General features: G+C 41.0%; 2 protein-coding genes across 3 annotated transcripts in view; one reads left to right on the forward strand and one right to left on the reverse strand.

Annotated features, from left to right (window-relative positions):
• Positions 1-19,192, reverse strand: part of LOC112236732 (obg-like ATPase 1) — a 42,799-nt gene extending 23,607 nt beyond the window's left edge. Inside the window, exons 1-4 of one of the 2 annotated variants that reach the window (XM_024405344.2) lie at positions 19,013-19,192; positions 18,808-18,896; positions 17,294-17,437; positions 16,275-16,402 (exon numbers count right to left, since the gene is read on the reverse strand). In XM_024405344.2, the coding sequence (XP_024261112.2) occupies positions 16,275-16,402; positions 17,294-17,437; positions 18,808-18,896; positions 19,013-19,027 (376 nt within the window). In that variant the 5' untranslated portion in view covers positions 19,028-19,192. Of the gene's footprint in view, positions 1-16,274; positions 16,403-17,293; positions 17,438-18,807; positions 18,900-19,012 lie in introns of both variants that reach the window. The other variant, XM_024405337.2, reaches the window with a different exon arrangement.
• Positions 19,193-23,116: 3,924 nt separating this feature from the next.
• On the forward strand, positions 23,117-26,678 carry sp9 (sp9 transcription factor). Its single transcript, XM_024405358.2, has 2 exons — positions 23,117-23,262; positions 23,796-26,678. The coding sequence occupies exons 1-2, from the start codon at positions 23,242-23,244 to the stop codon at positions 25,080-25,082; spliced, it is 1,308 nt and encodes a 435-aa protein (XP_024261126.1). The 5' UTR covers positions 23,117-23,241; the 3' UTR covers positions 25,083-26,678.
• The last annotated feature ends 77 nt before the right edge of the window (positions 26,679-26,755 follow it).

Genomic DNA, 26,755 nt, shown 5'->3' on the forward strand with positions numbered 1-26,755 from the left:
ATCTAGTGACCTGTCAGATTCAATGAAACTCATGTTCTATGACTGAGTGGAATTTATTTGAATTGCACTGAATTAAATTCTACTTCCTGTCACTCAAATTCAAATTCAAAATCCTGTGGGGTTTGGCCAATTCAATTTCAGTTTTAAATCGTGAGTTGAATGGGAGTCAATTCCAAAATTCTGAATTGAGCACAACCCTGCTGTGTAGTGTCTGTCAGGACATTGAAGCTCAGGTTAAAGCATTGCTGTGTTAATGGATGATGCATGATATGTTTGACATCTGCGTGTTTTGGCGAAGAGTTACTTTATATTCGAACAGCACTCCCGCTTGAAGTGTTGACACCTCAGTGGAGAGGAGTGTTGACAGTTGAGGCCCAGTGAGGAAAGTACATCATTTGATTGATTCATGCCACTTATCATGGCTGTCATACTTCTGATTTAGAACAAGTTTCAACCCTGATTCATGTTGGAAAGGTTGATGATTCATGGCATGGATGGGTGTTTTAACAGGTATTACAACAACACTGCAGTTTCCTGAGACTTCCTCTCCCCTGTTTAACTAATTGAGTTATGTGCTGTGTTCTATTTCAGCAATAAGGCCCAAGGGTGGCCAATATATCACGGCTAAGGGCTGTTCTTACGCACGATGCAACACGGAGTGCCTGGATACAGCCGTTAGCAGTGGTACTGTGTATTGACCATATAACACAAACCCCAGAGGTGCCTTATTGCTATTATAAACTGGCTACCAAAGTAATTACAAAAGTAAAAAGTATTTTTTGGTCATACCCGTGGTATACTGTCAGATATACACTACCGTTCAAAGAATTTGGGTTCACTTAGAAATGTCCTTGCTTTTGAAAGAAAAGTATGTCTTTTGTCCATTAAAATAACATCAAATTGATCAGAAATACAGTGTAGACATTGTGAATTTTGTAAATGACTACTATAGCTGGAAAAGACATGTTTTTTATGGAATATCTACATAAGAGTACAGATGCCCATTATCAGCAACCATCACTCCTGTGTTCCAATGGCACGTTGTGTTAGCTAATCCAAGTTTACCATTTTAAAAGGCTAATTGATCATTAGAAAACCATTTTGCAATTATGTTAGCACAGCTGAAAACTGTTGTCCTGATTAAAGAAGCAATACAACTGGCCTTCTTTAGACTAGTTGAGTATCTGGAGCATCAGCATTTGTGGGTTTGATTACAGGCTCGAAATGCCCAGAAACAAATAACTTTCTTTTGAAACTCGTCAGTCTATTCTTGTTCTGAGAAATGAAGGCTATTCCATGCAAGAAATTGCCAAGAAACTGAAGATCTTGTACAACGCTGTGTACTACTCCCTTTCCAGAACAGAGCAAACTGACACTAACCAGAATAGAAAGAGGAGTGGGAGGCCCTGGTGCACAACTGAGCAAGAGGACAAGTACATTAGAGTGTATAGTATGAGAAACAGACGCTTCACAAGTCCTCAACTGGCAGCTTCATTCAATAGTACCCGCAAAACACCAGTCTCAACATCAACAGTGAAGAAGCGACTCCGGGATGCTGGCCTTCTAGGCAGAGTTGCAAAGAAAAAGCCACATCTCAGACTGGCCAATAGAAATAAAAGATTAAAGTGGGCAAAACAACACAGACACTAGAGAAACTCTGTCTAGAAGGCCAGCATCCTGGAGTCGCCTCTTCACTGTTGACGTTGAGACTGGTGTTTTCCGGGTACTATTTAATGAAGCTACCATTTGAGGACTTGTGAGACGTCTGTTTCTCAAACTAGATACTTGTCCCCTTTCTCAGCGGTGCACTGGGGCCTCCCACTCCTCTTTCTATTCTGGTTAGAGTCAGTTTGCATTGTTCTGTGAAGGGAGTAGTACATAGCGTTGTACAAGATCTTCAGTTTCTTGGCAATTTCTCACATGGAATAGCCTTCATTTCTCAGAACAAGAATAGACTGACTAGTTTCAGAAGAAAGTTTTTTTGTTTCTGGGCATTTTATGCCTGTAATTGAACTCACAAATGCTGATGCTCCAGATACTCAACTAGCCTAAAGAAGACCAGTTGTATTGCTTCTTTAAATCAGAACAACTAATTTTAGCTGTGCTAACATAATTGCAAAAGCGTTTTCTAATGATCAATTAGCCAACACGTGCCATTGGAACACAGGAGTGATGGTTGCTGATAATGGCCCTCTGTACACCTATGTAGATATTCCATACAAAAATCTGCCGTTTCCAGCTACAATAGTCATTTACAACATTAACAATGTCTACACTGTATTTCTGATCAATTTTATGTTATTTTAATGGACAAAAAATGTGCTTTCTTTTAAAAAACAAGGACATTTCTAAGTGACCCCAAACTTTTGAATGGTAGTACATATATACATTCTTTAAGTGCATGTTCCACTGGCTTCTTCTTCTTCTGACATTACACAAACAAGTAATCAATCTATGTAAATGCAACTGCTTACGTCACCATTCAATCATTTTGAACTCTGATAGCGTGATGAGATCAACAACAAAATGACAGATTAACATGAAATCAAATTTGCCAGTCTCATTCGAGTCAACAGAAGCTCTACACCTTGGTGCAAGCTATCATGATCATGCGTGTCGTTGTCATACTCATGGTAAAATGAACTTATCCAATTACACTTTGCCTAATCAGGCTGTTTTGGTTCCTCTCCTCTTCCAGAGGTACTCCACAGTATAAACAGTTCACTTACGCCACACAGAAAGAGGCCAATCAGTGGAATTATTGTTTTGCTGCTCCAATTTGCCAGCTCCCAGTTCTACACTGATTGGAATGAAAATGTGCTATTGTGTGCACGGTCCCTTCATGAACTTAAAGTGAAAATAACGCAATGTGAATCATCTGTGAGAGGCATCAATGTATATACTGACAAAGGATTGTCATTCTTTTTTGGAATAGATCAAAACAAGAATGTGTGTGAGGGATAATTGTTCTATGGGCTGTATCTCGAATATATATATTTGTTGGAAAGGCTGGACATAACAATAACAGTCATATGTTGACAAGGTTAATCTTCTAAATAACAGCCCTCCCAACAAACGAATAACTCACTATTACACACACGGAATTCACAAGTGGATTGTGAGGAAGAAGCTGTACCGTCTAGGTTGAGGAGCAGATGATCCCCTACCCCTTCAGTGATCTACCAACAGCCTTTACTGAACACTACGTTCCAAAGTCATTTACTTTCATTTCCTCTAATTTCACATTTACATCACACCAGGCCCATTCAGGCCTTAGTAACTGGGCTACTATCTATGCATGAGGAGAAAGAGGGAAGGAAGAAGAAAAAAAATCCGGAGGAGGTAAATCTCCACAATTAGGCCTTTAACGACTGGGTCTGGGTAGGCCTCTGTGAAGACGGCACTTATGAGACTGCGGCGCCACACAAAGCCACAAGGAAGACAGTAAAAAAAAAAAAAAAGAGGGAGGGTGGGGGGAAGAGAGCCTGGTTTCAGGAGTCAAGTCTATCTTCCAATTAACATTTTACTGCTTTGTTTCAAATACTGTATGTTTTGAAGAGACCATTAGCAGGTGTTCCTTTATTGACAGAATAAAGGGCTTTATCTTTTAAGGGCCCGAGCGGCACAACAATGCTCTGACCAGAGAATGGCCGTAAGGAGTGGAGTCTGGGGAAGCCTTGCCTCAGCAAAGTCATGGGATAGGACTCTTACGTTAGAGCACCAGTGAGAGCGCCAGTAGCAGCACCAGTGGGAGCACCAGTGGGAGCTAGGGACTAGGGAAACAGAGCAACAGTGCCTATCTCTCTAACATACACTGCCTTCTCTTTTGTTAGCATGTCTCAATAGATTGACTTTGCCTTTTACAGCATCTGCGATGTAGAATTCCATTCCCATAGTGAAAATAATACAATTCACAGACATAAGAAATTACAAATAGGTATTGAACAAGGTCTGTTACGTCTCTAGTTCAAATCATTTGGCACAATAATGGGCTCATTGATTGTTTTTGGTTTTACAGCTTGTTACTCCTCTGGGTTGCTGACATGTGAGCATTCAATGAACCAGGGTGACAACTGTTTCAAGAGGCCGTATATTTTCAGTTTGTAGAGGTGAAACACTTGAAAACATGCAGCTAGTTTAAGGGACTGATGTCATTACTTTTCTGTCAAGTACAAAGACAAGGAGAGACAGGAGAAACATGTCACAAGTAAATACTGATCAAACTGACTCCTCTAGGCCTCCGGAGTGGCGCAGCGGTCTAAGGCACTGCATCGCAGTGCTAGAGGCATCACTACAGACCAGGGTTCGATCCCTGGCTGTTTCACAACCATGATCGGGAGTCCCATAGGGATTGGCTCAGCGTCGACTTGCATAGCTAAATAAATGTTAAATAAAAAATGTATTCATCATGTTGCTACCTGGAGAGGCTATGTGGTCAACATAATTCAGTCAAATTACAGTCATCGCTGGGGCCGAGCTCCTGCCATCCAGGACCTGTACACCAGGCAGTGTCAGAGGAAGGTCCATAAAATTGTATGGCTGATGTTTTACGTGCTCCTAACCAAATGTGTTATTTTTGTATTAAAAAATTGCGTTGTTTGTAACTAGTTTTTATATCAGTCCCTTATTTTGTACATAATGATGCTGCTACCATCTCTTATAACCGAAAATAACTTCTGGACATCAGAACAGCGATTACTCACCACGAACTGGTAGATGCTTTTCCTTTAACGAGACGGACGTGAAGGATATACTGCATTCCCGGGAACAGGCCCAAATCCACGTCATTTGCGTGAAGAGACAGAGAAAAAGGGGGTGGAGGTCGGGCTGCCTTCTGTGAAATCGTAGGCGAGCGAGTAAAACCCCACTGCCATCCGCTCTATTGACAAACATCCAGTCATTGGAAAATAAAATCGATGACCTAAAAGCAAGACTAAACTGCCAACGGGACATTAAAAACTAATATCTTCTGTTTCACCTAGTCGTGGCTGAACGACGACATGAATAACATACAGCTTGTGGTTTCTGCACTGTATCGGCAGGATAGAACAGCAGCCTCTGGTAAGACAAGGGGTGGCGGACTAAGTTTATTTGTAAACAACAGCTGGTGCACGATATCTACGGAAATCTCAAGGTTTTGCTCACCTGAGGTAGAGTATCTCATGATACGATGTAGACCACACTATCTACCGAGAGAGTTTTCATCTGAATTTATCGTAGCTGAATACATACCACTACAGACCGATGCTGGCACTAAGACCACCCTCAATGAGCTGTATACCCCCACAGGAAAACAGGAAAATGTTTATCCAGAGGCGGCGCTCCTAGTGGCCGGGGACTTTAATGCAGGGAATCTTAAATCTGTTTTACCAAATTTCCACCAGCATGTTAAATGTGAAACCAGAGGGGAAAAGAACTCTAGACCACCTTTACCCCAGACGCAACACATACAAAGCTCTCCCTCGCTCTCCATTAGGCAAATCTTACTATAATTCTATCCTCCTCATCAAACAGGCAAAGCGTCAATACAGGACTAAGATCGAATCGTACTACACCGGCTCTGATGCTCGTCGGATGTGGCAGGGCTTGCAAACTATTACAGACTACAAAGGGAAGCACAGCCGAGAGCTGCCCAGTGACATGAGCCTACCAGACGAGCTAAATTACTTCTATGCAAGTAACACTGAAACATGTATGAGAGCATCAGCTGTTCCGGACGACAGTGTGATCACTCTCTCTGCAGCCGATGTGAGTAAGACCTTTAAACAGGTCAACATTCACAAGATTGCAAGGCAAACGGATTACCAGGACGTGTACTCCAAGCATAAGCTGAAAGGTGTCTTCACTGACATTTTCAACCTCTCCCTGTCTGAGTCTGTAATACCAACATGTTTCATAGTCCCTGTGCCCAAGAACACTAAGGTAACCTGCCTAAATGACTATCGACCTGTAGCACTCACGTCTGTAGCCATGAAGTGCTTTGAAAGGCTGGTCATGACTGACAACACCATTATCCCAGAAACCCTAGACCGACTCCAATTTGCATACCGCCCTAACAGATCCACAGATGATGCAATCTCTATTGCACTCCACACTGCCCTTTCCCACCTGGACTAAAGGAACACCTATGTGAGAATGTTATTCATTGACCAGAGCTCAGCGTTCAACACCATAGTACCCTCAAAGCTCATCACTAAGCTAAGAACCCTGGGACTAAACACCTCCCTCTGCAACTGCATCCTGGACTTTCTGACGGGCCACCCCCCCAGATGGTAAGGGTAGGCCAGAACACATCTGCCACGCTGACCCTCAACACGGGGGCCCCTCAGGGGTGCATGCTTAGAACCCTCCTGTACTCCCTGTTCACTCATGACTGCACGGCCAGGCACGACTCCAATACCATCATTAAGTTTGCCGATGACACAACAGTGGTAGCTATATAGCTAATCAAATAGCTACCGGCATTGACCCTTTATTGCGCTAACTCTCTTGCATTGACTCTATGCACACACACTGGACTCTACCCACAAACTCACACATACGTACACTGACATCCCAACACACACATAGGATATGTGGGATACTAATTTGAGCCAGTTAGTACAGCAGGAGAATTACCCTGCAGCAACAGGAAATGTGAATTATTATGTGGATTATAATTAATGGACATTTTTCATTAGGTCAAATCGAGTCTGAAATTTTAAAACTGAAATACACTAAAAGTTTGCATTTCTCAGCAACAAAAGAGCGATCAAATTATCCTACATCTGTACACACACTACATATGCCCACACATACATAGCAGGTGCACAAATGCATACTGACTCCACACACACTCATTCACACGTATCACATACGCTGCTGCTACTGTCTATTATCTATCCGGTTGCCTAATCACTTTACCCCTACCTACATGTATATAGCTACTTCAATTACCTCATACCCCTGCACATCGCCTTTGGTACTGGTACTTCCTGTATATAGCCACGTTACTTTAAAAGTCTTTATAGTTATTCACTATGTATTTGTTCCTCGTGACACTATTTCTATATATTTTTTAATCTTTATCGTTAACTCTGCATTGTTGGAAAGGGACCCGTAAGTAAGCATTTCACTATTAGTCTATCACAGTTGTTTAAGAAGCATGTGATAAATAACAGTTTATTGATTTTATTTGACTCACTGGCTGCTAACTTCCTGTGCATGTTTTCACATGCGAGAGGAGGAAGAGCAGATCTGAAGCGCTTGCATTCCTGGCCCCGCTTTTAAGATGTTCTATACAAATCTAATACCGCAATTCTCCTGGTATTCAAAGCAGTAAAACTACTTTATGAGTTTGTCAGGAAAAGCCCATTATAGCCGTCTTCCCTGTATCAAAACACTGGCAATGTAGACAGGATTATTTATGTTGATTTCTTTTTATATATATCATGAAAAAAAAATGTTGATAGCAGACTTACATGTAGGACTCATCTCACTTGTTTTGGGTTATTTAGTTTCTCAACGGATTGCAAAAATGGAAAATACATCTTTATCTAAAAAGAAATGTTTAAAGACATCAGAAATTGTATGTTTGTATATCTAAAAGGACATCCTCATGTTTCCGGCAAGAAACCATATTTCCGAATTGATTGTAAAGAAATGACAGTGTTTCATCCTATGAATATCAGTCGGCTACCTCAAGGTATCTCCCATTCCAATATAATCTCAAGCCAATTGCAGTACTTCCAAACAAACCGATGTATCAAATGTGTATCCTTTCAGCAATATTTTTGTCACTGAAAATAGGTGCCAAAGTGAAGAGCTGACATCTGACTGGGAAGATAACCTCTCAGTCTAGTTGGATATTTATGCAGTTGAAGAATGAATGTACTGGGGAGGCTACCGTTTTCATTAACTCTGATAGACAATAATGGTGTTCATTCGCTTTTCATTTAAGTCTCCTCTGTCATTTTTTTTAAGCCAGTGGGTCCGAGAGCGCCTTGATTGAAAGGAACCATCATATGCACATCACTGTTGTCCCACATCATTCAGAGAACAAACCTTTTTAGATTCTTAACTACCATAGCGATGCTGATTGCACAGGCACCAGCAATTTCCTAACCAACCGCAACCTGAACAATGATGTGTTCGGCTTTCAGACCCTCCAGCCTTTCAAAAAGGTGAATCATTTTACAGTTTGGAAAGGGATCACCATAGCAACTCCTCTTTGAGGGGTTTAGAATCACCGTCCAATAATTCTATGATCATCGGGCCCAGCCATTCCCAATGGTTCTTTTCACAGCAGACAGGGAAGGGGGGCAGGAGGAGGAAGCAGACAAATTCTACAGTCTATTTCAGGCAATTCATCCACCAAGCCCCATTAGAATTCAAAATATTTCGACCTTCAATCACCAAGCATGTTATCTGGAGCTGCTGTGATCTCCAGTCAAGATGGGTAGACGTTTTAGTCTAATCACCCACGATGAGTGGAGGCTGACAAAAACTCTTCATTCTGCCAGAATCCCAAATGCTCATTTAAACGGTGAGACAGTATATATCAACACAGGCCACAAACACGCTGGAGGAGGATTCATGGTTTCCACCGGTAAATAGAGCAAAATGCCGTGGATCCGCTCTGTGTCTCTAGGAAATCACATCACTCTGTAAGACAGCAGATGATATAATTGCAGGAGCACACACACACACACAGAACAGCACATAGGCTGTGCATTTCTAAAAAAAAAAAATGATTGCGCTCTTACAGAACATAAATAGGAAGTAACTTATCCCATCGTTTCTTTGCTCTGGCGATTAAATTAAACTATGGAAATGCTGTAATAATTGAATACCCATACATGGAATACTTGGAAATGGGGCTGGGGTCACTTCAGATACTATTTCTCTGAATACTGGAAATAGTTTGGAGTATGTTGTAATGACTACTGAGTACAAATCACACCGTGATCAAACTGCTCAACAAAGCAGTGACAAATGCTCCCACATACAAAACATGAGTTTAGACTAGTTAGACATGAAGTGCCTCTCTAGTAACGGAAACAAAGGTCAAACACAACCATTTGTGCATTTTGTGGCTATCCAACTGAACAATAATTTCTGTGAATGCAGTGTGACTAGCTATAAGCATTTCGCTACACCCGCAATAACATCTGCCAAATATGTCTTTGTGACCAACACATTTTGATTTGATTTACTAGGAAGCTACAGAGTGCTACATTATGCTTTCATCACAGTCATTTCCTTTCCATCACAAACAGTATTTTACAATGTTACCAGTGGATGATTCTGTCAGTCATGTTTTTACCCAGGGGACACAGACACTAGAAGTGCCTAAAGGTCAGAAGTGGGGAACAGGGCGAGTTGTCATCACCAGAGGTTCCTGTCTACAACGTCTCTGCGAGTCACATGATCACCCTCCACACCAACACCACACAGGAAGGCCAGCATTCAGTCTCATTCCCCAGACTCCCTTTGACATCATTTGGCAGATACATCAATGCAATAGGTAAATACTACCAGTATCTGGGTTGTTGACTGGCAATTTCTTAAGTTCAGATGTTCAAGTTCAAAGTTTTTATTTATCAAATTACAGACAGCAAGCACTCCCTGAAATACTTGATATTACTGTTAAAGATTCAATACTCTGGCAATATGTCCACATGTAAGATATAGTATCGTAATGCTTTGCTCTGTCTTTTTCCGATGGTTTAAGTAAAATCTTGGTTAAACGTAGTAGTATGCAGGTGCTCAAGGCATTAGAGTGAGAAGAGTGGGAGACAAGAAAAACTGATGTTTTCCAATTGGTTGACCACATCCAGTCTTTGTGGATGAATGTACTACATTGTATGCTACTTCTTTGGCTACGCACATTGAGCAATTAATACCCATGGATGAGAATGACTCACAACTATGTACAGTATCAGGCTATGGCGAACAGATTCATAAGCATACGATTTCTGATACTGCCTTTGGCCTGCTCATGCAGCTACTAGGGACTAGTCTGTGAGCATCCTGTTTCTTCAATAAATAGTTGGAGATCAAACCAGTGTGAATTAGGCCATGTGGGGAAGCATATGGTTACTGGTGAGGGACACAGAACAGTCGAGCTAGAACGTGTCCGTGTCTGAGGAAGAGGATCCAACGGTGTTACAGTCACTGTAGAAGCACTGGGAGCACATACCCTTCAAACCATTCCCTTGTGAAATATGGGAAACTATAAGGCGTTCAATAGAATCAGCTTTCAGGATGCCAAAATGCCCCTTAATAGTTTTTGGAAGGTTACGTTAAAAGCAAATCCACTGTTTATACCATTTTTTTTTTTTTTTTTTTTTTTAAACCATAGGGGTTGAAAAATGTTCATAACATGCACACTACTGGGAGAATTGAGCAACTTGGTCTGACTTGACTTCAAAGTTCCAACGCCAGGCTGAAAAGCCTGTTTGACAACTGTCTGGCTTCCATAAGGCTCCAGCTGAGGTACGTAAAGTCGGAGAACGCTCTGTTTAGAACATAATCACGCACTTCATCAATATGCCAACCAGTTAATGATACAAATACACATAAACAAGAGAGTGTTGTTTTGACTATAGAACAAATCATAATAGGAACCTATCGCAATAATCGAATTGAAAGGGGAAAGTAGGGGAAAGTAGTGTCTAGGGGAAAGTAGTGTCTAGGGGAAAGTAGTGTCTAGTGTCATTCAAGGAAAATGAAACGATAGCAGATAGGCCTACATTTACAAAGGGTTTCCATAATGGTCATTGGGAATAAAGTAAAAGGGTTCAGTTTTACAGCTGATCTAGTGTACAGTATGGCTGAGGTTTCACAAACCTCCACCTCATTGGATAAGAATCAGGTCAACCAGTCCTCCAGTTTGGCACAGGCACATGCACTAAAAAGCACTTCACTGACACTCGGCTAGTGCTCTGCTCTGTAAGATGTTTGGAGAAACCTCGTTTCTAATTTTCAGACAAACATACTGTTCCAGACAAGAAAAAGTGTGCTCACCCCAACCGTATAATCAAGCAATATAAAAGAAGTGCCTGGAATATTGCAGCCTGTACTGTAATTGCAAAACAAAACCAGCAATGTTTAATGGGTAACTTGTGGAACATACCGCTTAGTCTCTAAGGAGTCCACAGAGGGACAACAATGGTGTGTCAAAACAGATCGTCGTAAAGTCCCAGTAAAAGCATCCACATAATTTCATCCCTATTTAGAAAGACTGTTTTCTACACACAGACAAAACAGAGCTGGTTTTGGTTTGAGGATCTGCTTCATTCTTTGTGTCAACAAAAAAAGCAAGCACATACAGTGTCTAGTGAAAGCCTACACAACACTGGCAAAGCTTTCACATTTTCCTGCCATAAAATTAAATAAACATTTATTTTTTAAATTGGGGAGTTTCCGAGGGATCTGCATAACCTACTCCACACTTTCAGAGTGAAAGAAAATTGATAAAAATGGGTCCAAATTAATACAAATTTAAAAAATGAAGAAGTCTTGATCGTGCATGTCCTCACACCCCAGAGGTACTACTTGTTGGTAGAAGCGCTTTTGGCAGCCATTACAGTTGTGAATAATTTGGAATATGATTTTTCCAACTTCTCAACACCTCTTGGAAAGCCATTCTGGTATGTCTTTTGCATTCACATGTGTGTAATTGTCCTGCTAAAAAATATAACTCCATCCCAGGGTTAGGTATTCAGAAGACAGAGGCAGGGTTTCCTCTAACATTTTACTAGGGCTTTCATTTTTATTTTGATCCTGACAAACTCCCCAGTCCCTTGTCGATGACAAGCATGCTCATAACATGATGCTGCCACCACAATACTTGAAAATACAGAGGATCAACATTGCATTCACTCCACATTACTGGCCTGTATGGCAAAGTGAAAAGAAGCCAGTGTTAAAGAATCTATTCCAAACCATCCATTATGTTTGCAACAAGCCCGTTAAGTAATACTGCAAAACAACACAGCAAAGAAATGCACTTTTTGACCTAAATTAAAAACAAAAGGTTTGGTTAAAATCCAATGCAAATCAACAGAGTGAAACCCTCTGTATTTCCAAGTATCGTGGTGGCAGCATCATGTTATGGATATGTTTGTCACTGGCAGGGACTGGGGAGTTTGTCAAGATCAAAGAAAATATAGAAGGAGCAAAGCCCAGGTAAAAAGTTAGAGGAAAACCTGCCTCAGTCTTCTGATAACTCAACCCTGGAATAGTTTTTTTCTGCAGGACAATTACACACATTTTAATGGCAAAGACAAACCCGAATGGCTTTCCAAGAGGTGTTGAGCGTTCCTGAGTGGTCCAGTCTCAGTCCTGGCTTACATTTGTTTGAAATCTGAGAAAGTGTTTGAATATTGCTGTCTTTGACAAAAACAGTGGATGGGCCTATATGTTGCTACGCAACGCTCCTCAGCTCGGCAACAAAAACAATAACAATGGTGGTGGGGCGGTCAGTGGCGCTGTTACCCCCTACTGTGGATTCCATCTCTGAGGCAGCAAAATATGAAGACCGTTGAAGGTGTGGTGAGACTTTCACTAGCGGCTGTACGTAAGCACGTATCATTTGACGCAAAACCCGAATCATAACATCTTGGTAATACATTTCAATGCATCCATAAGTACAATGTCAAAACAAAGTCATTCAGGTAGATAGAAATATAAGCCTCTAAATGTAAGCCCCTGGGAAGCCTCTAAACGGTGTTAAGAGACAATATTAACACGGCTGCTTCTCCCTGAGGCCACTGCAGACAGAAGACAACACAGTATCACAGGAAACATACTGTACCTGTATCTTTAGTCAGAATACGAAAGGGAGAGGGGGATACCTAGTCAGTTGTACAACTGAATGCCTTCAACTGAAATGTGTCTTCCGCATTTAACCCAAACCCCTCTGAATCAGAGAGGTGCGGGGGGCTGCCTTAATCGACATCAACGTCTTCGGTGCCCGGGGACACATTCATCTAGTGATGTAACGTCTATGTAGTACATGTTATACCTGTTAAAAACAGTACAACCTCACTAGAACAGGGATTTCCCAGAGACAGTCGACAAAAGTAATGGTCACAACGTATCCTCCGTAGGCAAATCTCACCTAACATGACTTTGTCCTAGTGAGTAAATCTTTGCTATAGCTTAGTTACAGTGGGTGGTCCTCAATTGCATCAACAAAAGCAGACAACCTCCTCTCAGACCAGTTGTCTAAGGGAACTAAATCCTTCCATACACAACACACCCTTTCATGAAAGTCATTTAGTGTACACTGGCGCAGCCTCCACTTGATACTGTACTATATTTCAATAGTTTGTTATAATAGCTCGGAAAGGAGCCTGCATTGTGATGCGTTTCTGTGTATTTGCAGAGAATATAACCGAATGCCTTCTTCATACCTTCTTAATCACAGGACAAATAGTAACCATGAAGAAAGCAAGTGGCAGCGGGATATCCGTTCCACGGCTGTGAAGAAATATGAAAAGGTCACAAGCTACACATTTGAGATATTCATCAGAGTCCTGAGGTAGTTCACGACGTACAGTCTGTCACACAAAGTCAGTTGAAAGGCTATTGGAAAATGGCCTCGGATCTGAAACGACACACTTATACTGTCCACCAAGTAATCCCTTGCAGAGATGACCTGGGAACAATATGAGAAAATGGTCTGTATTTTAACCCTGTCCATTTGCCTGCTCTCTGCCTGCCACAGCCTAGTCACTAATCAGAGCTCTTTTCATATAATGGCAAAGTCAATAGCTGCATACAATCAGTAAACAAATTCAGCAATTTTTAAAATAGCCTCCATCCACATTTTTGTAGCAGCAATTTAAATTATTCTAGCGTGTAACACGTTAATTATGTAAGACAAAGACGATGTCGAAGGCACAAAAGAACTTCAGGCGTTGACCTAGACAAGTGAGAAGTATTTTGTGGGGGTTGTTTTGCGAATGCACTCACATCTGTGTATTTACTGAGAATACAAAAGGCTGTTAGTGGGCATGATAAACCGAAAGCAACAATGCTGAATTGTACCTGTATTACAGAATGACCTTTCAGCTTTCACTGAACAGCGCCAACTAACCCTAAAAAGCCATTTATCTGCACAAAAATGAGGGAAAACTCAGCAATGTTTCAATATATTTAGTGTGATGCAGGCTGGTATTGCATTGATTTCATATCATTTATAGGATATGTCATATAAAACACAGAAATAAAATATTAAAGGCCCAGTGCAATCAAAAATGTGATTTTACTGTGTTTTATATACACTGGAGTAAACAAAACATTAAGAACACCTCTTTCCATTACATACTGTCGATTGACCAGGTGAATTCAGGTGAGCTATGATCCCTTATTGATGTCCCTTGTTAAATCCACTTCATTCAATGTAGAGGACGGGGAGGAGACCGGTTAAAGAAGGATTTTTAAGCCTTGAGACAATTGAGACATGGATTGGGTACGTGTGCTATTCAGAGGGTGAATGGGCAAGACAAAAGATTTAAGTGCCTTTGAACGGGGTATGCCAGGCGCACCGGTTTGTGTCTAGAACTGCACCGCTGCCGGGTTTTTCAAGCTCAACGGTTGTTTCTAATGTTTGGTATAGTCAGTGTATATTTCCACACTATGAGGTTAGAATAATACTGTAAAAATGATGATAATGCCCTTTTAGTGTAAGAGCTGTTTGAAAAGACAGCCTGACATTTCAGTCTGTTTTGGCCTGCCTAAGGGGTATCCTACATACCTGGTTTGAGGAGTTAGCGAGGTAACTTTGGTCAACTCTGAGTTCAACTCGGAATAACCAGTCATACGAAAGTGGCGCTCACCTTTTAGTCAGCTAAATTTCTATGGCAATGAATCCTTCAGAACTAACCTGCTCTGGGGCAAGCTAACTCACAGCTAACTCCCCTTACCCGAAATGAAATGACTGAGCCGCGAGTTGAGGACCAATGAAATCAGATTCCCTCCCTCTTGCAAAGATTGCGTCATCATCCCCTTCCTTTGAGGAAGACGGCTGATTCAATATTTGATTAATTAAATGTTTTTTTGTGTGTTAGGTATTTTACTATTTTCTAACACATTTTATTTAGTAATGACAAAATGCATTTGAAATGTAAAACTTTTGTATGACTTAATAACATTATTTTATTGATAGGAGTGGGATGAAAGTAGCTCATGTATTGATAAGCACATCAAAGATGGCATTAACTATAAGTAATAAAATAAAGATGGCACTTCTAAAAGCCTATTTCACACCACAGCCTGCTGAATTTGCAAGATACATTTTCCTTCATTTTGATTTTGGCACAAGTGAAAATGTGGCACTGACTTGCCCATGGGGTGACGGTTTCAACAATTTCTCAATGAAGAGTTCGGTGTTCGAACAGCGACATGCACGCACAGCTACAAGCATCCCAGAGTTAGAGGCAGGCGGACAAGCAATATCCACCATTGTAGTACGTACTGTAGTTTGGATGAATCCTGAGCTGGAATGTGATGCTAACTGAAGCTGGTTAGCTTTAGAAAATGTTTGCTTCGCAGGATACCCCTCTGGTGACATCTCCAGGCGGTAAATTAGTTAATCGACCAATAAGAAATAGAGTTCCAAACATCTCTGCCAATAACAGCTAGTTTTTATTTTACAATCCTAGCAAAATTCTTGCTTGAGAAATTGCTCTTTGCTATTTTGTTTCTTTTTGACCATTTTAGTTGAAAACAATCACAGTAAGTTAATTAATTGTTACCCAGAAATGATTTGATATTGAGATGAAAACGGCTGCATTGTACCTTTAACCTTACTGTATTTTTTGCCATATAGGCTACTTACAGTTCTTGTGCTCAACCATAATCAACTGTGACATTTCGGGATCAAGTTACAATAATCTGTGGTCACAGGAAGCCACTAAAGACATCCCTCTGAGTCAAGTTTTATTTCCCAACCTCAGAGCATGCTACCGATTGTGTGCAGTGAGTCTCCCAAACCAGACACGGCTCCTTTCATTCCCTTTCCTCCGATTCCAATTCAGGGAAAAACTCTGGATAGGAATGTGAGTTTTGGGTCTGGCTTCACCTGGACTATCCCTGAATTTTGTGTTTATCTTGGAACCCAGCAGACAGAACAATATAGGCCTCGATAGAAAAACTCTGTCAACAACATACTACAGGGAGGTAATGAAATACATTTTCAGTAATTCTTCTCTTTAACCAGATGAAAAGCGGGTCATTTTACAGAGTGATATGCAGTGTGCTATAGTTTGACAAGTGGGACTCACGTGTCATGTGGAAGATGCCATCGCAGGCACTGATGTGGGACAGGAAGGCGTTGCCCAGACCCTGGCCAGCGTGAGCTCCCTTCACCAGTCCTGCTATGTCTACCACGTTCAGGAAGGCCGGCACCTTGCTGCAGAACAGGCAGTGGGGTTAAGGCAGTGGAAAGGAAACAGGGGTTATATAAGTCAGCTAATGTCTAAAGTCTAATATAATAAAATACAGAGACAAGCCCACAGCTTGTGAATCAGTCTTTCTTACGTTTTTGGATATGGATCAACACTACCAGGGTAGATTTCTATGAAAAATACACAACATACATAAAAATGATATGTTTTTTCCCCTCTCTCTGGCTACTGGGTATTAGCTATCTGTCAGAGTAAGTGGTATCCCTTGAGCCTTCCCACTCAATGTGGATAAATGAGAATAAAACCCAACCCTGTACACTAAGACTGGTTCTACACCTCGCAATTATACTTCTACTACAACAACAGAGGTAGTGGTGCCATGCCTTGATTTCATCATCAGGCACCTAATACTCTGGAATGTATGGTTTGAGACACAAGAGCTATGACTAAAGGGTGATGGTGTGTGTGTCATACTGCTCATGGAAAAGTCGTAGCAGAGTCATAATGAAACGTTTCACATTGCTCAGTGCTGAACATGTTATTTTGCACTACCGTCAACCCCGGAGACAGAGAGACATTGGTTCAGTGCTGTGATTTATGACTTTCTCACATTAAACCAATAGGCTGGTCTAACCTCGCTCATAATGACATATGATAGCTACTGACACATAAATACTGACACATAAATGCTATGGCCTCTTACTTTTAAAAAAAACTTTAAAAAACATGAAAAACTGCAGTTATCATATGTATGGTAAAGGACTGGCAACTCAATGTCAACAACATTTCTGTATCTTCTCACGTCGCCGTAGTGTATACTTGCAGTGGCCTATACATATTTGGCAGAGATCCCAAGTCTGAAGTGTGAATAATACGTGAACAGTGAGACCCCATACCTGACAGGCTTGTGGAATTGGCACAGGAAATCGTAGCGTTCATCTGGAATGGGCACTCTGCTTTCATTTGGGTCAATGGTGCAGAAGGGGAAATTCTCAGCTGCAGCTTGACTCTTTGTCAGTACGTTGAAAAAGGTTGACTTCCTAGAAATAAAAACAGCACAGAGGTCAACGCATCCCAGAAACTGTTGGTGGATCCTGATGGGTTGAGAGTATGATGTTGGTTTATTCAAAGACCTCAGCAAAGCCTGCAAGGCAGAAAGACCATTTCATTCTCCACTACGACAAAGAAGTCAATCTAATATATTGAACATTTGATCTTCAGAATCATAAATGGCCTGATTGTGAAACACTAAGCCCAATTACAAGGTCAGATAATCCCATAATAGATCAATTGTGCTTGGAATCCAGGGGACAATTACGTTCCTGACAGATCTGAGCTGTTGAACGGGTACAGCCAAACATAGCCCCATGTCGTGCTCACTGAGCGATTTCTGTTCCACAGCACAAGCACCTCAAGAGTGCTTCAGGTTGCACTGACTACTCAATGAATGCAAGTGTAATAATGGCAAGGCAGTTAAATATAATCCTGGACGTTTCTATCTTTATCCCCTCACCTGGTGCGCTCCACATTTGGTTGGTTTAGACTCCAAAACAGACAGGACAGGAATTGCCCGGATATTGCTGTGATACAGCATGGATTCATCTTATAATCGCAGGATTGTTCCGTTATCATATATTCCAAGGATGTTTTAGATCACCCTCAGAAATACACAATCTGCTTTAGATTTACATTTGTTATTCTGCCTACAGTGGTGGACAAAAAACATGTCACTTCAATCAGCTCTCATGTCGCTATTCATCAGCCCGTCACAGTGCATGAGGCCAGGTCAACAGCAGTGGGGGCTAGGCAGGGTGGGGAGCAGGGTGAGGACAGTGATCATGTTGAAGCCACATGCCTGCTATTATTTCATACGGGAGAAATGATCTCCAAAGAACACTCATGCTACCATCCTGATCCCTGTACAGTGTAAATGACAGGAAATAGCAGAAGACCATAGTGTGAGAGCTGTTGCTGCTTGGTAGGCTTTCGGATTATACACCATGGTATCGTTTGTTGTATGTCTTTATCGGAGTTGGATCTTATACTTCCCATGTATCAATCCAAAGCATTTTGTGTCTGTTTGTTCTAATCTTTTACGTGTAAGAGTGAGTCAATATTCTGAATTATTGAATGACATTAGGCAAATTAAATGACTGGTGCGGGGTTTGTGACCTTTAGGTTCATGTGTACAGTGAAATGCATGCACTCCATGACCTGTGTCCACTAGTCTAGTGAAAGCCTAATGGCATGTGGCCTGTAATGAACTAGTCAATGAATGACCAGAATACCTTTACACTGGCTCATGGGAGCCATATGAATACATTTAGTACTGTACTTAAAAATGCATAGGCCATGTTGTTAAGCAGTCAAATGTATATTTCCAGTTTACATGTAATGACTATAGACATACCCTACATTGGGCAATCCGACGATTCCTATTTTCAAAGAAGTCCCAAACCGTCCAATCAGTGGTGGTGGCTGCTGTCCATCACCTCCCTTCTGCTAATAAAAACAACGTGTCAATGTCCATAGCGAGTCAGACCTCGTGGCGTTATGTAAATCGAGGCTACACATTCAGCTTTGGCCTGAGCTACTATAGTATACACAAAACACACCTTCTTGGGAGCCATGTCCTTTTCTTCAGTTTTCACTGCCTACTAAATCTACTCACAACTTAGAGTGAGAAAAAAAACATATATTGCTGGTAATGTAAGCTCTGGAGAAGAAGCTAATAGCGGTCTAGCTAACAGCACGTTCACTCGACCTCACTCACACTGGCTAACGCCTCACCCTTAAACTAGGACATGCGTCTGGCTGAAATGAAAGATGACACTGGTAGCTGACCCATGTTACTAAATTTAGCAGACACTTGTTAATGTTAGGCCTACTGTACTTGTGAGCTGAGCCAAGCTTCACCACAGAACATAGACAACATATGTACAAGCCAATATCGGTAACTGTAGGAGTTATTACAGGAGCCTATCCAAGTGTCAGGCATGTAACCAAAATGACAGTCCCTCACGCACAATATGACAGTGGCAGGGAGTGCTGGTTAGTCTGCACCTCTTATCAGGGAGGGTTAAATCAGTGCAAGTAAGCAGCTGTGGGACTATAGTGCCTTTAACAAGGTGAACCGGGGCAGAGCGGCCATCTGGCATTTCGGGCAAATACCAGATGTGCTAGTCCATTTTGTGGGGACCTCAAGGAAAAACATGGGCTGGTGTGTTTGACATGTCAGGGCCGATTTCTGGTTCCATTCCGCCCTTGAAGGTGAATCTTCTAGGCTACTCCTTGCAACAGACTGGTTTGTCGCTCTGGTTTATTTCCCTCCCCAATAAAATTATATTTCATACTGAACAGGAATATGATTCTATATCTTCCTGTTATGCACCATTATATAGTGAATACAAGTCTTCCCGCATTTGTTTGTTTTTTTACTCCCTTTACAACCAGAAAAATTACAAACATCGGATGCAAAATGTAAAAGGTGTCCAACAATGCTTACTGTGCAAGAGCCGGGCAGACACAGCTGAGAAACAGGTTGAATACTGTACATTGACAATGAATGGAAAACAGCATGGCATGCAAGTCTTTGCACACGCAAAATAGACTCACGTCGATGATCTCGTGCGTTAGTCTACAAATCGTATAGAAAGAGATGTGTTATAGATTTTACAATATACAAAAAACGCGAGTTTATGATAAAATATTGTTTTCTATCTTAGAGGCTACCAATCACCATGACCCAAACAAGCATGTAGGCTAGGCCGAGTTGATTTAAAATTTCTGTCGGATTTAGTAGACTATCATACACCTGTTTTCAGATAATGACATCAATTAACATATAAAACTACTTAGAATTGAAGCATGGCATCATTGCCCCTAAATTGTTTCCCCTCTTGGACAGAAACAGGTGTAGGCCTGTGGACCTCCGCCACTCTCGACCATGAGATTACACCGATTAGTTAATTGTCCACAAATAAACTTTCCTCAAAACCAAAGCAAATTAATCCCTGCAGGGACCAACCAGAAAACTTGGTCTAATCCAGCACCCTGAGTCGTTTAACATGCAGAAAACGAGCCTCTAATAATCTTGATTTGAAGCAAGTCAAAGGCCTTTTGTATCAAGAGTTTAAATGAATAGGTTTGTATTAATCATTTATCTTTTGTCGTTGAATGCCTTGATGGATGCACCGTCACTTAGCCTCACCACAATAGATGCACAGCGTTTTGTTCTACCAAATAAATCATTCTCATTGTTTAAGGTACATTGATCAATCTAATGACTTGTAATAGGCTCCTAATTGCCACAGAAAAGTGCTCTCGGGTGGAGTCCTGCATGCGAGATTCAACTCCAAATTCCAATTTGAATGACACTGTTCAAATATTTTTAATGACAATATTTCGTCAAGGATGCTGGCATTGGGTAGGCCTACTACCAACTATTACGCAGGCTATCACATTGTTATTATGGTAGGCCTACATGATGAAATTCCAATTTACAATGGCATTCAAAAAGACTAAAAAGTCAACACAATTGAAAATGAGTATTGGCAATCATATGTGAACCAACACCTGTCATTTTGAAAGATAATCTAATCCTAATTGTTTTCGTGTTCTTTTGTTACTAAAGTTTTTGTTCGTTACACATTTCCTTACTTATTTTATTTCCAGAAGTGTTTCAATAATCAGTTAGATGTTGAATAATGTGGGGATAAACACTAATTAAAAACGAGCACTCCATCGAGGGCCTTATCTTCGCCTTGTTCACTGATAAATCCTTTATCTTTATTTTCGAACCACTAAATATAAATAAAACACGAAGAGACAGATAATACCAGAATACCATTATACATAGCAAAATAAAAAATAAAAAAATAAACAATGAATGACACGGTCCTCATTTTAACCAAAGGTGCATTACACTACAAAACATTTAGAACTGTACTTTAAAAAAAAGAAAAATATAAAATAATAATTACACGCTCACACACTCACGCTGTTCGAGACACTTTGGCATTGCAATCAAATTTGTTAATGCACAATCGACATTTAATAGTGCTAATAGCACACCACTAAAATTGCAATGATTGCAAAAATGAAGCACTTTTCTTGGCTCCGTTCGTTGGATTTGATGAAATTGTTTTATATTCTCCGCTCAAAAGGTGGGGATTTAAAGCAGAGGAAGCCTTTGAACAAATTGCGCTTGGTTGACTGGCAGCATTCAAGCTCAATAATGGTGCATTATTCGCTCGTTTTGAATACTGTAATACACAGCTTTTGGCGAAGCCATTCTATGGAGAATTGCTTTACCTTTTTAAAGGATGAAGAGTCACACCAAAGCAGGCCATTGTTACATTATGTCATTACCCCTAAATGTTTTAACAAGCTGTGAAACACGTTGACATATATTGCATTGTGATCTTTATAAATTCCAGAGGAAGAAAAAAATATATAGTAATTTGGCGAAAGAAAAAGTTAATGTTGATGCGCTCCACATGTTTTTTCAATGGTTCAATTGTATCTCCAAACGTTATAATTCAGTTGGCCTAAATCTTTAGTGTGGAATGCTCTATGGTTTCATTGTGCCATATTAAATCAGCCTGCATCGTTGAATGAAATGCATTCGCCAGGCTGACATGAGGGAAACAACATCTCGTGATTATTATGACTGCAATATTTTTCAAATATTTTTAGTTTCCAGGCTGTAGCACTTAGAACACCAACCACTCATCGAGTTAATTGTCACTTTTTAATTAACCGAAAAGCCCCACTGTACAGCCTCAACACACGCGCGTAAATTGGCACAGACAGGCAGGGGGACGGGCGCGAGCGCACTCCACGCACACACGCGCACACACACACACAGATTAAAAACAAGTCCCCAATAGCCTCTTAAACGCACACATGGCAACACCGCTTGAGCCTATGGAAACTTTTAAGATAATTCACCTGTTGTATGACATACCTTGTATTGTAAGCGTCTTCACTTTAGTCAGCCATTGTTTATTGATAATGGGTCCGTTTATTGCACTTCTGGCCCCCTGGTGAGTGCATGGGAACTTCTGCTTAACTTCATGGATGGTGTAAGCAAGCACATGCCCTGTGCCTATGAAGACGTTTCCATTCCTGAAAGTGCATGACATCCTTAGTTTTAAAAAAATATGAAGGCACCGCAATTCGTAAATATAAATATATTTTTTAAATAATCACCAATCCCCTCATGTTATGACATGAAACATAAAACAATTCGGGACTCCACGAGGGATAAAAGCAGAGGCAGCTATACATCAGAACATTATATTTTACAATTATGTCTATATAGGCCTAGAGAAACAAAGAACCTGCAGTTGAAAAAAATAACAATTGGTCAGAAAGCTTTCTGAAATGCAACAGAAACAAAATACCTCTAAATAAATCATATCAAATTCTTACCTCTTGCAGAGAACTAGCTTAAACCAAAAGGATCTCGATTCTACAATATAGAGCACATTGAGCCTTGATGGGAGAATACATAACATGTATAAAAATACCAAATCGTACCTTGCTTGACAGTCAAATCCGCACAAGAGTTATTGATTGACATGAAGCTTTAGCGTTTCTGTCCTTGGTCGAATCTCTCATTGGCTGACGTCGTCCTCTTGCCAAGAATCCAGCGCATAGATTGGCTGCTTGCTCTTGCCAGCTGTACTTCAAAGAACGCGCTCTCTACAACTAGGTAGTGTAGGAGCTCCGAGCCAAGAGAGAAATCGTGTGACTACGGAAAAGCAAAGTGTCTGAGTCGAATTGGAAAAGTACACTATTGCAGAATTGTGACCAATTCAACATAGCAAAGACCCTGGATATGGCTACGTCTATACTTGGGGTAAGCCGACAAAAAATATATTGATTTTCATGTGTGAAGTAGGCTTTATACTTTCACACTTACTAAATTGTATAGGCTACTTTTCGGTCATTGTTCTCTTATCGTTGAGCTTTGTTGTTACTGTAGGTATTGAAAGTGCTTGTGTAGATGTTGTAATTTTCCAACTTTCATAATAGGCTACCCACATGCGCAAACTTTCGAGACCTGCAGTAAACTCTCTACTGAGTGACATTACTGTATTTCCTCCATGATTGTGTCTGTTTATTAGGTTCAGTGGATATTTAGTTCACATTTCGATACATTCTTTATGAATTAACATTTTCACTAAATGTATGTTTGAATCCAATACGGTAAATAATTGTGTAGCCTATGGACTAATTGCTATCCAAACAAGCACAACAACCGAACGGTTGGACGACCACATAGGCAGACGCAAATTATACTTCTAGCAAATGCATGCATCTTATTTACAGAAAGAAAATGGTAAATGTTGCTTGCAGTGTTCTAAAGTACAGATATTCATCTCTTTACAGGAAGAACCACGATTTGGAACTACACCTCTAGCTATGCTGGCTGCTACTTGTAACAAAATTGGCAATACCAGTCCCCTTACCACTCTACCTGATTCCAGTGCTTTTTCAAAAGGCGGATTTCATCCTTGGAAAAGATCCTCCTCTAGTTGCAACTTGGGATCCAGTCTCCCTGGATTCACTGTAGCAACAAGCCGCGGATCGACCGGACTAACATCAACTACTGGCACAGGCAACAGCGCGTTCTGCTTAGCCTCCACCTCCCCGACCACATCTGCGTTTTCCACAGAGTACAGCAGTCTGTTTTCCAACTCAGCAAGCATTTCGTCTCAAGAGTCTGGGCAATCAGCCTTCATTTCCAAAGTCCACACATCAGCAGAAACCTTGTACCCGAGGGTAGGGATGGCACATCCGTATGAGTCGTGGTACAAGTCTGGTTTCCATTCAACCATCTCGGGCGATGTTACTAATGGGGCGTCCGCGTGGTGGGACGTTCATACCAACCCTGGCTCATGGCTCGAGGTCCAAAACCCTGCAAGCTCGCTGCAGACCTCCCTGCATTCCGGGACCCCCCAAGCCATACACTCTCAGCTCAGTGGCTATAACCCTGACTTCTCCACTTTGACACACTCGGCATTCAGCTCAACCGGTATAAGTCCCACGGCATCGCATCTTCTATCAACCAGCCAACACCTGTTAACACAAGAGGGATTCAAAACAGTCATTCCAACATACACGGACGCCTCTGCCGCCAACGCTATGATTTCAGGTTCCAGTTCTGGTTCCTCAAGGTCATCCAGGAGGTACTCTGGCAGAGCCACGTGCGACTGTCCGAACTGTCAGGAGGCTGAGCGGCTGGGGCCTGCGGGGGCCAGCCTCCGGAGGAAAGGACTTCACAGCTGTCACATTCCAGGCTGCGGTAAGGTGTATGGCAAAACCTCTCACCTTAAAGCCCATTTGAGATGGCATACTGGCGAGCGGCCATTTGTCTGCAATTGGCTTTTTTGTGGCAAAAGATTTACAAGATCAGATGAACTTCAGAGACACCTCCGTACCCACACCGGCGAGAAAAGGTTTGCTTGCCCAGTATGCAACAAGCGCTTTATGAGGAGCGACCATTTGAGCAAGCACATTAAAACCCACACTGCCGGTGGTGGTGAAGGCAAAAAGGGAAGCGACAGTGACACCGACACCAGTAACCTGGAGACCCCCAGGTCCGAGTCCCCAGAACTCATTTTAGACGGGGTAAACCCCAGAATCAAGGATCCATCTCCTCATGACGAGCACTGAATGGCTGTTATTTGAATGACCTTGAAACTAACTTTATAAAGCAAATGACCAGTAGGTTATCAAAACTGGTACATGTATTAAAACGGGTCTGGGTTTGAGAGATAGTATTGGAGGAAAATACGATTTTACGCAAAGCATTTGAAAACAAAAAATAATTCAAACTTAACACCATATTGATTATGTTCAACTCGTTATTCACCATCAAACGAAAAGCAGAATTATTCTATATTATGTGAAAATGACATAACTATAAAGCTGTCAACTTAAAAATGAACCGCGGGGTACTTTTTACGATCAGTGCTTAAAAGGGGCGAGCTAACCCAAATGAACTTGGTTGGCCCATGTGAGTCGCCATCATATTGTACATATTGACAACAAACAATGTGTTATTTTCATGTAAATGTGAATTATGATTGTTTTATTCGTGTTTGGGATCCTGAAATTCAGGGAGTTTACTTTCAACGCACTTTGTGGATATGTATGTACACAGCTTTTTAAATTCAGTTAACCATTTCATTTCTTTGCTAAAAAAAATATATAAATGTTTACTTGTATAAAGTCACACGTATAAGACTTTCATTTTGTCATAATTAAAACGATCTAAAATCTGAGGCAGCAGTCGTGTGATGGGAATGTTTCACTGTATTGGGTCCCATACTTGTTTTCATTATGCGAAATGAAAATAAATTATGAACCAAGGTATTTTATGTGATGGTATAAATGGTAAAAATGAACGATTGCCAAACGTAAAATGTAGATAGGCAAGAGTGTTCCTTTACATAAAATCAATCATACATTGCTGATATAGGCAATCGCACATTGACGTGCATTCTCTCTGAGGAATAAATCAATAGTTAATGCCCCGGAAAAGACATTTCATGCCCAAATGAAAATCTTGTTAAATAGTATTAATTATGACTTGGAGCACATCGCAACCCCATGTGTCTTGTATTTGCGATTAGGGATTCGTGTCTTATCAAATATCTAATTAATCTCCGAGACATCATTTGTTCAGCTTTACTTTATCTGGGGGCTTCCAGGGGGTTTTGATGACAAAAGCCCCCTGAATATTTATTTTAATTGTCCAAATTAACTGCTTTAATTTGCATGTCAAACGGAAAGATGGCAGTCCAAGAATAAGGATAAAGCATCTCTAAGCTTTCCTTGAAACTCTACACTTGATTTGATGTTATGGGAACTGTTTCTAAACTTTTGAAAAGGAAAAGGGGTAAAAAGCCATATGCAAATGATGAAATTGAAATGCTCTTGTCGCGGCGCAGTCAAATGGTTCCTGCATGTTATTTGAATATCAGTGGCCCCGTATTGAAAGGGTTCAAGGATGCTCTCTGACTTCTTTGTGCTTACCCAGTGCAGCGTCCGATCTCAAAGAAAAACCCGGGGAATAATTACAGCGTGAGCCCAGGCCTGGGAATATGTTAGGGACAGGCATCTCATCTAGATAACCTCTTTCTGAAGAGGAAGTTCAATTGACCAGAAGGCAATAGAGAAATTATTTTCATTTCCTTTTGTGTGGCTGGCTTTGAGATCACGAAAATAACGATAAAAAAAAAAAAAATGTAAATTTTTCTATAACCACGAATTCGAGTTTAAAAATAAACAGCTTAGAAAAGACAACGTATTATAGCCTATATTTGGCATTTAATATAAATGTG

This window comes from Oncorhynchus tshawytscha, linkage group LG03 (genome assembly GCF_018296145.1).
Source record: "Oncorhynchus tshawytscha isolate Ot180627B linkage group LG03, Otsh_v2.0, whole genome shotgun sequence".
NCBI lineage: Eukaryota > Metazoa > Chordata > Actinopteri > Salmoniformes > Salmonidae > Oncorhynchus > Oncorhynchus tshawytscha.